Genomic DNA, 13,413 nt, shown 5'->3' on the forward strand with positions numbered 1-13,413 from the left:
GATAAAAAAAATAAAATAATGAAACCAACAGTCACCTATCTCCACAAGAATAATTTATTATAAGTTCTCCTTTGTCAATCAACAAATATTTAGTGGTCTTCTTATATAAAAAATACTGTATTAGGTGATAAAGAGCAGTTTTTATTATAGATAATTAAGTAAATAATATAGACAGTAAGAGATAAGAGAGCTCAGAGAAGGAGGAGGGTCTGAGAGAAGAGGTATGTTGGATCTATACTACTAAGAATAGATGAAACATTTGGACAGGTAGAGAAGATATGGAAGAGAAGAGTAAACTTTAAAATCAGAAATCAGCATGATGTGTTTGAGGAACAAGGAGAATAGTAAAGCTAGATGAAAAGGTTTATATGGGAACAGATAAAGAAATTGTATTTGAAAGATTACAGGAGAGCCATAAATGCCTAAAAAGGAAGGACTTTATCTTATAAGCAGGAGGTAAACTAGTATAAATTCTTTTTTATTATTGTTTTATTTTTAATTATGGAATAAAACAAGCATTTCCATAGCACAGTACCATAAAAAAAAGATGATTGCACATGAAACTGCAGATCTACTATATACAATTTGCTATTTCTTTCAAATATATAACAAAATTATCATGTAAATTTCTATTTTTTCTTCCCTCCCCTCATGGCTTTTCTCTTTCCATCTCCCAATTCTTAAGGAAAGAAGAAAACATGAAATCTGAGGGTTGTTTTTGTTTTTTGAAAGACTTACGTAGTGGTCAGGAAATTTGATAGGAATTATTTTTAAGTAGAAGCTCATAAAGTCTAGACTAGAAAAGGATAACTGTACAGCTGTAAAGGCCAGACCCTTTTAAATTAGATCACTGGCATTTAATCTTTGCCTTCTCTCTTTCTTCTTTTATTCTTCCACAAACAAATAAAAAACAGTTGCATGTCATTTTAAGCAATAATGAAAACAGATAAAAGTGGAACTCATGAAATGTTGAGACATAAAGGACATCATTCTACATGGTTTGGTTGCCATTGTTCTATCGAAGATTTAAGGGAGGACATCACATAGAATGAAACAGAATGAGAATGCATGGATAAGTTATCATCTGTATCTCTTCTATGAGTATAGGGTAGAGATCCCTCCTAATTCTAAATTATAAACCTATGATCATATATCTTCAAATTCCTACAGTATATCTTCCTATATGGAAGTCCCAATATTATTTCAAATTCAATACATTTAAATTTAAACTTGTTTTTAAATTCTAACAGGTTCTACTTTCCAAATGCCCCATGTCTATCATTGTTATTATCATTTTCATATATCCAAATTTTACTCATATTTTACCTTTTTCTCTTCTCCATTGCTCGCATCCAAGAAGTTACTAGATTTTGTTAGCTATTCCTTCAAATCATTATTATTAATCCAAGTTCTCATCACCTAGTCAATCCTTTTTTACAGTTAGATAGCAAATCAGATTGCAGAACTGAATAACAACAGAACCCAACAGTTTTCTCTGTTATATGTAGGAATGATTTATAACTGTGTTCAAATGCTATTAGTACACTTAGGTTTAAATTGTAGAAAAGAGTACAGGGGTTGAAATTGGAGCCTAAAATCATTCTACCTTACATATATATCATAGAATCATTTCTAAAGGTTCTCCTACCAAATTAGAAAGGAGTGATTGTAATTATAAGATATACTCAAATAACTAAGCATCCTAAAAACTTGTATCTGAGTCATTTTCTTCCTTCCCCCTTCCTTCATTTATTTTTTGTTTAATTCCCTCCTTTCCTTTTTCCTTTATTCCCTCCCTCCCTTTATTCTTTCCTTTCTTCATTCTCTTTCTTTCTTTTCCTCTAACTATTCCCTCCCTCATTCCTTTCATTCCATTCCTTTTATGTTCTCCCTCTCATTCTTTCTTCATTCCTCATTCTTTTATTACTTTTTCCTTTTCTCCTCATTCTTTCTTCTCTCTGTCTCTTTCTCCCTTCTTGTTTTTCCTTTTTTTAAAATGCTTCATTTTTTTCCTCGTTTTTCCTCACAAAGAAACATCTTATATTGACTCACCTTGCAATAGGACTATTTCAAATAAACTCAATTGGTCTGTTCATTTCAGAAACAATGGGAGACATTAATAAACGTGTATTATTTCCATAATTCTTTTATCTCTGAAGGTTATAAATATGTCTTTTGATTACTTTGGGAGAAAGGTTTACACATGTACCAAAGCACATAGGTGAAACAAAACAGCTTTGGGGACCCATCTTCATTAATTAGTAGGCAGTTAAAAATGGTTTAGGAAATTTCTATCTGCTTTTCTCCTTTGAGTTTGAAGTGGAGGGCAGGTGAGTGATGGTCCTGAGTTTTTACAGAAGAAAAAGAAATTAGTCTAAGAGGTAAATAAAGGGAAATTCTTAAAAATCGACCTTTGATTCTCCCTGAAATATGTCAGTTTGTTCCACAGTGGCTCTATTAGATGATCTACTAAACATGCCATATTCTTACTGTTTTTCTCAGGGAGGTGACCTTTTCGATGCCATTACCTCCACAAACAAATACACAGAGAGAGATGCCAGTGGGATGCTCTACAATCTGGCCAGTGCCATCAAATATCTGCATAGTTTGAACATTGTTCACAGAGACATCAAACCGGAGAATCTATTGGTAAGAAGAGTCTTATCAGAACTTGGGAGTTCTCTGATTGCAAGCACTTATTGGCCTTTCTGATCTATTTAATTTCTTTACTTGTAAACCTAAAAATACAATTTGAAACTGCCACTTCAAGATAAGCATGAGGAGAGCTAAGGGGAATAAGACTGTTTGCAGTGGTCCCTCAGGGACCAGAAAGAGTTAATGTTGCTCATCAGAGTTCGCACTGTTCCTAAGAAAAGATTGAGACTGAGAAAATCTGGATCAGTGAAACACTACTTTCATGATTTGGGGCAATGTAGGGAGTCTCTTCCAAAATTTTTGCTGTAGATATCTCAGCATGGACCCTACCTTCCATACTTATTCTTTTACTGTGTAGTCTGAGAAAAGTGGGCTGCAGTTAACATGCTACTGTTCAAACCCCACAAAGTCCTAAGAAAACAAATCTAATAACATCATTTCCAGATGAAAGCGTAATGTTGGTGCCTTAGCAATAAGGTGAAGCAAAGATATTAGGAGAAAAGATTGACATTAGTCCATCAGCAATTTTTCAGATATAATTGAATATTTTCAGAATGATTTATTTTTTAAAGCTGTTAGAAGGTTAATATAACTTTTTATCTATATTCTCTGCTTTTGTCTTCCCTTTTTCTTTTCTAAATTAATTTTAGCATTCCCATATCATTTATTAGCTTCAGAAAATCTTTTAATTCTGTACACCTATTCCTGGATAGAAACATGATTGGATGATAGAGCACTAATTGGCAGAAAGGAAATTTCAGGTGAGGAGAGATCATTAGGAAGACCAGAATTCAAATCCCAACTTACTACTATGTGATCATAGGCAAGTTACTTAAATAAATCTGTCTAAGCCTCAGTTTCTTTGCCTGTAAATTGAAGAGGTTGAAATCAGGCATCTGGAGCTATAAACTTATTATCCTGAAATCCAAAGGAGCAGATTTGTCTAAATGAGTAAATGAGTCCCATAATACAAAAACTTATTCTATGACTCTACAAAAGTATGAATTATAAAAAATAGATTTAGGTTTTGTGGAGCAGTACAGGAGTCACCCATAGAGCCATAAACTATTTTTGTCTCAAAAGAAAAATGCCTAATAAGCAATCAATATATATATAATATATATATGTATATATGTCAGTATATAAATAAACATATATTTATCTATATTTATTAAATAATACATATAAATATACATTTATATATAAATAGATAAATATATAAACAGTATATAAAATCCTCCAAATTGTATTCTTCTGATCATTTGACATCTCTTTTAAAAGACTTATTTTGTTGTCCTTAATCATTAATTGATGATTTATCAGTCTAAAAGTGTACCTCTAGTGACAATAAAAGACAATTGCAGGATCTGCTTGAAAAGCCTAGTTTAACTCCTCTTCAGCATTTCTGGGGCAAAATAGAAATGATTACTATTTACATTCACTCTGAGTCAATCAGGACCCAAACAATGACTAGTTGGAGCTTGTCCTGGGACTTATTATTGGCCAATTAATGAAAGTCAGTGTGATTTGGCTTTAAGGCATAGTCCTTATGGAAGAAATCACACATGGATACATATATCTATATGTATATACATATATGTGTGTATATATACACACATGCACACATATATAATTTTAAAAAACATACACTGGTAAAGATGTGATATTCTATGTGAACAGAATGAAGGAGAACAGGAAGGAAAGAAGAAAGGAGAGAGAGAGTAAAGAAAGGAAAGAAGGAAGGAAGGAAGGAAGGAAGGAAGGAAGGAAGGAGGGAAGGAAGGAAGGAAGGAAGAAAAGAAGGAAGGAAAGGAGGGAGGGAGAGAGGGAAGGAAGGAGAGAGGGATGGTGGGAGGGAGGAAGAAAAGGGGAAAGGGGAAGGGAAAAAGGAAAAGGAGAGGGAGAAAGAAAAAGGGGAGGGAAGGAAAGAATTTCCCAACTAAGCAGTTCCAGTTGGGTATCCAATGGGACATTTCTACTCACAGAAGTTGTTGTCTGTCCTTTGTTCTTGAAGAGGCTTTCTACAAAATGAAGGACAAATAACCATGGCAACAATTCCTGTCATCCTGATCTATAGTTTGCCAGTGGACACATGGGTCTGAAGGAATGAAGCTAGTGACTTTGCATAGCTCATCCTCTCTTAAACCTAATTCACTGGCAAGTCAAGACATCATGGCCTTTCTGATATCAATCTCATTTAAGTCATTTAATTTACAACATGATTCCTGTATGATTCCTTGTATTCAGCTGACTTTTTAAAAAACAAAACTCTTCATGCACTGTAAACTTGCTCTTAATGACGAAACATAATACACAAATATATTTTGAAGATCCAGACAGTGGATTTTCCTTCACATACCTTCAAATATTCACTTATATGATATATTTGCTATTACTCAGTTTTCTTCCTACTTTGGACACTGGCACAGAAAAGTACAAGAATATGACTATTGGAAAATACTTTTCTCCTCAATTTTAACACAAGCCTGAGGCTCAAAAAGAATGTGGGATGGGGAGGAGGGAGATTCCAGAGAACAGAGACAGCATCTCTGAAGGCAGAGAGATCAGAGGTCAGAAAAAGCATAGAATTGTTTCCAGCCCAGTATTTTGAAATCTAAATTTTTCATTCTAACTAGATATTATTGCCCTTCTCCTTCCCATCTTATTGATTATATAAAAAATCTTTTTGCCTTTGTCTTATTTCTATCATCTTAAGATTTATAAAGATTTATTTTATCATCCAGTATAATATACTAATCAGAATATATCTGAAATTAAGTTTAATTTTTTTCTAATTTACTTAGAACCATATAATAATATAAAATTTTAGTGCATCTTTTTAAAAGGAAGTTATTAGTAGGGATCCTGGCATAGTGGATAAAATGTGACAATTAGAATCAGAAAAATAGGAGTTCAACTTCTCAGATGCTTCCATCATCTCATCTCCATCAACCTCAGTTTCCTCATATGTAAAATGGAGGTTATGATATAACTGTAATACCTACTACAAAAGATTGTTTTGGAGGTTTTGGAGGGGGTAATAGGTTTCTTAAGGCTAAAATAATCTTTAAAAATTAAAAAATTAATGGTTTTAAGAAAATACAAAAAACAATGTACTGATCAAGTTTTACTTTACTCCTTGGAAGATGAAATATTTTTAAATAAATCAATTTATCTGAAAATGAAACCTTAGATTCTAATGCCATGAATTCTTCAACTTGTTGAATAGGAGTTTCTTTAAAATCAGTCAAACTTTAAACACGGAGTTGTATTATTAAACAATTTTGTCAGCTTCACAGATGTGAAAAATACTCTCTTGTTTAATCCAGGTTTTATATAACCATTTTGAATATCTTTTGAGCTTTTCTGGGTAATTAGTTCAAGGACGCCAGTGATTCTTTGGCCAAATTATCAATAGAGTTATCCCATAGTCCTAGCATGGTACTGATGGGAATTATGTTTGGTTTGATACATCTGCTATAGTAGTCAGCATTTAGCTCTCTAACACAGGATCACAATAATATTGCACATTTATCCTCAGGGTTTGGGGGTCATCTGTGGAGTTTCATGTTGTTTTATGATCACCTGCTGCATTTTATTACTTTATATTAAAGAAATTTTTTAAAAAAACAACTTTTCCAAATGGTCTGACTTTCCCATCCAAGGCAAATCAGTTCTATATACAAATATCAATTGTTCATCAACTTACTGCTGAGTACCCAAACCCAGAGAAATGAAAAGAGAAAAATCCCCCTTTTTCAGTGACTCCTAATATAAAATACCAGTATGCCAAAAGTCTGCATACCTAACCTTTCACTGTGTCTATTCTTGGTAGGACATGCCTTCATGTTTTAATTGGGCCCTTTTTTCATAATTGCTGCTATTTAACACGTTTATTCTGTCAAATCATGGGATGTCTTTATAGCCGTATAATAAACCCTAGAGAACAACTTCACTGACTGTAGCCATCTGCAATGATCACAAGAGCAGCTTACAAAATACTGACAGTCTTTATAGTAATAGGATACATATGGCAGCCCACAATTATGTGTAGCTGCATTCAATTAGTGCTGTACAATTACACAGTTTTATGGCTTCGTTAAAACAGTGAAAGCACTACATAGTGGGTAATTTGCACTAATCCCCGTCTCTTTAATAGCCCTTCAGCATTTAAATGTAGGAGAGCATCTACAGTATTTATTGTGCCTAAGACGAACATTAAATTATCTCTCATGGTGTGATTACTCCTTGATGAACAATTAATGTCCCACCACCTCACGTGTGAAGCATGTTGGTCATAGGCTTTACTTAAAATGTAGTTAAAATGGAAGCAAACTTATTTTCTTATTTTACAAGGAGACCCCATCACTGAAGCCACTCAGTTTAAGTTATCTAAGTAGTTTACACTTGTAGCCTGTGGTTGTCAGCTCTAACGTATGGTTACATTAAGGAGAGGTGTAGAGGAATAGCGTAAAGTTACTTCAGTCAGTAGTGTATATCCTAAGACTTAGTGTTTTAAACATGAACTTGTTAGATGCTTTGAACTAAGTTTTTAATTAAAAGTTAGAGATCTTTAAAATGGATTTATAGCTGCCATTTGGGAAAATACTTTCTGGAGGTAATTTTTTTGTTTGTTTGTTTTTTTGTGAAACAGATGTATTCAACAATCTGTGGTTTTAACAAAGTTTTAATTAGATTTTTAAATCATGCTACCCCTGCCCATCTTTTATTGGTACAGCAACAGACAAGTATTTATCCATCTGTGACTGTTACCCTTTCATATGAGAAGACTCATTTGTAGAAGCTTATTAGAACTCTTATCCATGGTTAATCTTTCATTGGTCTATGGTATACATTCTTCTTAAGTGTTTTCTTTTCTACAGAGAAAAAAAAATGACCCAGCAATTAAGTGATTTATAAAAGTATTTTAAACTACAATCTAAAGCTGAAACTCTAGATAGTTGATTAACTCATAACAAGTTTTTAAAACATATTTTGTTTATTAATAGAAATGTTTCAAATTATTTTCTGGCCTCTGAGTTTTTATTTTCTCTCCTAAGCAATACCATGATCTGCCCATGTGAATTTTCCTTAAAATTTTATAACATAAGTCACAGGAGGAGAAAAGTTCCTTTAAACACGAAAACATTTTAAAGTAGCGTTATTAAAAGAAGTAAAAGAGGGATCAAAAAAGACACAAAAATTCAATGACTGTCAAAAATAACATATTCAAATTATTTTTAAATTGGATTAGGAATAATCATTCCTTTGAGTCAGTCAATCTTTTATTTGTTTTAAAGTAATATTTTTATCCTTATTAATAGTTATTGTGGTTTTGAATTCTATCATAAAACTACATAAAATATTTAGTATCCATTTTTACCATGTGCTGAGATGTTGGTGTATTCCACCAGTACAGCAGTTCTCATAGTGTTCTATAAAATCCAATTGGTCTGGGTGATGTAAAAAGGAATTTCCATAAGAAAATTATGATATTACTAAGAATAGGAGAGGATGAGTCCTGGGGAGAAAAGCCTCTAAAGAACCAAACCAAACATTGGTCAGATACTTCACATGTGCAGGAAGGAATTTGTTGGACCTACTTCATCTGTGCCCAGGTGCAAGAGATAAAGTCTTTATATCAAATGGCCACCCAATCCTTTCTACTCCAACCCAACATGATCATGACCACTTCCAATCACATTGTGCTCATGTGCCCCTCCAGTCTTATTTTATGCATCCCTATGCTTACCTTACAGCACTCCCCTACCTGTAACACTTAATTGTCTGTCCCTATATCTCACATAAACAATCCCCTTCACACTCATTCTCCTGACATCTATCTTACTTTCCTCTCAAACTCCTCACACAAGAATTATGATCTGTGTTATTATCAAGTACATTTCAGAGGGATTTTGGGGTTTAAGGATTGGGGGAGATACTTTTTTGGTATGGCTTTGACAAGATAGCCATTGAATCCCCTTCTGATTCTATGAAATTTTATGATTCTGTAATTTAGTTTTATACCATGGTCTATCACACATATACATGCCCTCTTCTCTTATACTCTATTTGACATTTGACTCACCAGCTTTCTCCCACCTTTTGTCTGGCACTAACATAAATCCCTTTATAGTATGCATCTGATAGCCCTATATACACATATTCATTGACTTTTATCACCTTGTCTATCCCTCTCCTTTTGTGTTTCCCTCCTCTTTTCTCTCTTCCCTTTCTCCATCTTTCTCTTTCCCTCTCCTTTCCCTTTCTCTCTTTTCTTCATCCCTATTCCCTTGCTTTCACTTCTCCCTTCCCCAACATGTCATGGATTATACCTTACATCACATGTCTATCACACATGCTACCATCTCCTCTCACATTGTATTTGGCACACGTGCACCTTCATATAATAGCCCTCATGACCTGCATTTTGTTCCAAAAGAGAGATGTAACAAAAATACCTTTGGTGAGTACAAAGGAATGACATGATCCTCAGTCAGACCTAGAATGTGATTTATAACTCGCTCCGTGGGTGGCTGCTTTTGTTCTTAGGTTATTGTAGAATGTGGGGTAAAGCATGTACAATTAAAGCAAGCACTGTGTTCTGAGAAATGCCATGGAAATACTGAAGACGAAGAAGAAAAAGAAGAGATGTAGAAAGCAATAATAAGGAGCTAAGTCTATCTAATTTTATAAAGCATGTGCCATCAGTATGTGGGTAATAGTGGAGGAGGGGTAAAGGTTGAACTGCCTTGCTTCATAGAAAGTTAACATTCCAATGGAATTGTAGAAGCTAGGAGAATATACTAGGTGACCTCTGAAATATTTTCTCTCTATAAATGCTATGACTAAATGTGAACATTCCTTTAAATTCAAAGGCTACTCAGTTCTATGAAAACATTTAAGTATTTTTCTGGAAGATTAGCAGGGTTAATACTTGAGTATAATGAATATTGAATTTAGAGCAAATAAATAACTGTTGAGTAGATAAGAGAGACTTCTTTTGCCTAGCACACTTTTTCAATTCAATTAATTATTTATAAAATAATCATTTATTGTGTGAAGAGCATTATGGCTAGGTACTAGGGAACAATCTGAGGTTTTCAGAATTAATATGTTGAACTCCTTGATCCTATCAGTTTATCCCTGATCAACATTAGACACTTTCATGAAGCAAGATAGGCAACTTCCCAGCATGGTAAGTTAATGGAACAAGATCAACTTGGGTTGATATTCACTTCAGAATGCCACAGGGCTTTGTTCTTGACCTTTTGTGCTGCTTTAATTTTTGGTCAGTGTCTTGGATTAAGACATAGATGGAATGTTATCACAAATTTTCAGATAACATAAAAACAGAGATAGCTAACACTGTGAATAACAGTTAGTATCCAGTAGGATGTTGACAGGCTCAGATGATGAAATGTATATAAGATGATGAAATTTGATGGGAACAAATGTGAAGCCTTTACCTCTAAATGAGAAAAAAATCAATTTCACAGGTATAAGTTTAGGGGGGATTATAATTTTCATGTTAAAAAATATGTAGGGGACTTTCTAGTTGTGTGACCCTGGACAAGTCACTAAGTGCCATGGAATTAGTTAATCTCAATTTTTTCTTTGAAAAAGTAAAGTACATTGTAGTAGATGACATCTAAAGACTCTTCTTGTTCTAAATTTGTAACCCTATAATTGTTAGCTCAGAACAAATCCATTCTTAAATGAAGCCAAAAAAAGTAAATGAATCAAGAGAATCATACTGTCCAGGATGAAAGAGGTGATCATCTCAGTGAATTCTGTCTGGGCCAGAACACTTCTGGAATATATTTGTGTAGCTCTGGACATTACATTTTAAGAAGGAAATTAACAAACTGGAATGAATCCAGAAGGAATAAAGTAGAGTTCATGCAATGAAAGGATCAATTGAAAGAATTTCTCCAAAGTAGAGGAAACATTTTGGGAGAGATAAGAGAGAGAGATACTTCAAGTACTTAAAGGTTTGTCATTTGGAAGAGGAATTAAGACTTGTTCTGCTTGGATCCAGATGACAGAATTAGGAGCAAAGATTGAGAGGTAGATTCCAGTTTGATAATAATGAGTTATTCCTAACATTAGAATTGTCCAGAAGAGGAATGGACTACTTCAGAAGTAGGTCAGATACCTTCTTACTAAATGTCTTCAGGATATATATGTGCCATTTGTGAGTTTTTGTGGTCCTGTTATGGCCTTCAGGTCAACCTAACATCTTAAGTTACCCTTAAGTCTCTGAGTAGATGTTCGCTTGCCTCTAGAAAGACTCAACTCCACTTGGACAATGGTCATTTCTAAAATATACCTTGGTCCCAATATTGTGTCTGAAATTGGATTGAGGACTTACCCTCTTATTCCTAAGCTCCCTCTCCCTAAGAGAGAAAGCTCCAAATAATAAATAACACCTAAACAGCTGGATCCAAATCATCTTTGCTGATGAAATAACTTAGCTAGCCAAACACATCTGCACTTATGCAGCAACTTAGCTGCAACAAAATGGGAAGTTAATCTATTTCTTTCCAAAAAAAGCAGACATAGTATATATACAGTAGCTATTCTCCTGATATCCAGTGAAGTGCCTTGCCATGCAACAACTTCAGTTGCTAAGGCAAGTAACAGATGATCTTAGAGTGAAAACAGAAGAGCAAGTAGGAAGTAACTTCCTTGAAGAATTCTTTTGATGTGAGGGGAAAAATAATCTTTATTTTCTTGAAAAAAAATCTCTTGAGAATATCACTTGCTGGAATACTTAATTCTTTCCATGGTTTTCTTTTTTTCCTTCCTAATTGTTTCTGATGGAAAACTGAGGGTGGAGATTCCTAAACATCTTTGTATTGATTCTTTGAAGGCAGAATTTGAGGGATGATTTTTTATAATAAATAATTTCTGATCATCACAGACTAGCATTAAAGGAAAATGAAATATATAATTTTTTATCAAAAAAAGCAAGTTAGGTAGACTAGATAGCATGTTAGATAGAAAGATAAAATAATTTTTCTTTGTTATCAATAGCGTGCTCTTGAAAGAATCCCCCCACCCAGAACATGCTAATAATAATTTTCCTTCAATGGTTTCAAATCATCTCAGCTGAAGTGTAAATATTCTCTTCACTGATTTAAAAAATATACTGAATGGGGACTCAAAATCTGGTGGTATCTAGCACTTAATACTAGAAAGATAATTTTAATGAACATGTGTGTAATGAGATGACCTGAAAAATGCTTCCTTTGCTTATTAAAAAATTGAATTTTAAAATCTTTTTTGTAAAGAACATGAATCAATACATCTTAACAAACTGTGACATTTTTAGAGAATTAAATTCTGTGTCACTTCATTTCTTCAGTAAAAAATGATTTTATTTTTCATTGGCTTATTATTTTTACATTTTAGGTTTATGAACACCAAGATGGCAGCAAATCTCTAAAACTAGGAGATTTTGGCTTGGCAACTATTGTAGATGGCCCCCTGTACACTGTCTGTGGAACCCCTACTTATGTGGCTCCAGAAATTATTGCAGAAACTGGGTAACTTCTTTACCATTCTTGTTTTTAATAGAAAGTGATAGAAGCTTGATGCTGCTGTTTGTAGGTCTAGCAGAGTTATCAAGCCTCTCTTATCTCACTTTTGTGATCTTTTACAGAGAAGGTCTTTTTTTGTGTGTTGTTCAAATCGAATCACCAATTACTGCCTTCTTGTTTAAGGCTCTCATTTGCCCTCTGTTAAGGGTTAGCACAGCAGTGATTAACCCCAGAGGAGAAAGTCTTCAGACTAACAGTGAAACATATAGTGATAGTAATTAACTCCCTCAAAGAGATAAAAGAAAACAAAATCTGCTCTAGATAGCGATTACAGTTTCCTGTGGTTTTTTTTCTCTGTTGCCCTTAATCTCCAATCACCAAACCATTTTGGCCTTCTTTAGGATCTATTGATTTAATGTAGCGTTTAAACGCTCGCCAGTGGCAGTGAAATTGAGGAAATCTGTATGCAGAAACTATAGCTACAGGCTGTTCCAGTCCTAAAAAACATCTTACTTCTCTCCCTTTCTTTTTTTCTTTCTTTCTCTCTCCTTCAGTGCCCTCTTTTCTCCTGTCTCTCTCTCTTCCTTTTCTTCTCTCTCTTATCTTTCTCTCACTCTTTTATTTTCCTGTCCACTTCTCTTTCTTCTCAATTCCCCCTTTACCTTCTCTCCTCCTTTTTGTTTTCTTCTTTCTTTCTTCTTCTTCCCTAGGTAAGCTCTCCTCCCCCCATCCTCACTCTTTCCAAGCAAGCCTAAATCAGAAAAGTTCTTGATACTAAGTGCCTGTCACCATAAGCAATAGAAAATTATGTATATTTTTTCTGTGTCTTAAGAAAAGACAATTTCTGTGTGGTTATTTTCCCGCCTTTTCTTCTCTCTCTTATTCCTTCCCATTCCTTTTGCCCCTTCCTCCCCTATCTCATTCTGTCCCTCCCCCCAACCGAATCATTTCTGGGCAGCTCAGAGTTAAATTTTTCTTCTTGGCCTTTTGTTGGGAAAGCAGTTACAATGTAGACCAGAGAAGAGAGCACTGAGAATAGAAAATAGAATTTGAAAATACGACCATGAGAAAAATGCTAGATGTATAGTTCTAAGGGATCTTGATTGAAACCTTGCTTCTGATACTAGGTGTATATAATGAAAGTAACTTAAATTTTCTTACGTTCTGGGAAGTGGGGATAGTACTTATATTACCTACCTATTATAGTTATTGT

At 34.1% G+C, this 13,413-nt stretch overlaps 1 protein-coding gene across 4 annotated transcripts in view; it reads left to right on the forward strand.

Annotated features, from left to right (window-relative positions):
• DCLK1 (doublecortin like kinase 1) overlaps positions 1 to 13,413 on the forward strand; it is a 390,620-nt gene that overhangs the window by 328,671 nt on the left and 48,536 nt on the right. For all 4 annotated transcript variants that reach the window (XM_031960701.1, XM_003764516.2, XM_031960702.1 and 1 more), the window contains 2 exons: positions 2,503 to 2,649; positions 12,073 to 12,206. In XM_031960701.1, the coding sequence (XP_031816561.1) occupies positions 2,503 to 2,649; positions 12,073 to 12,206 (281 nt within the window). The remainder of the gene's footprint in view (positions 1 to 2,502; positions 2,650 to 12,072; positions 12,207 to 13,413) is intronic.

Source organism: Sarcophilus harrisii, chromosome 3, assembly GCF_902635505.1.
Source record: "Sarcophilus harrisii chromosome 3, mSarHar1.11, whole genome shotgun sequence".
Classification (NCBI taxonomy): Eukaryota; Metazoa; Chordata; class Mammalia; order Dasyuromorphia; family Dasyuridae; genus Sarcophilus; species Sarcophilus harrisii.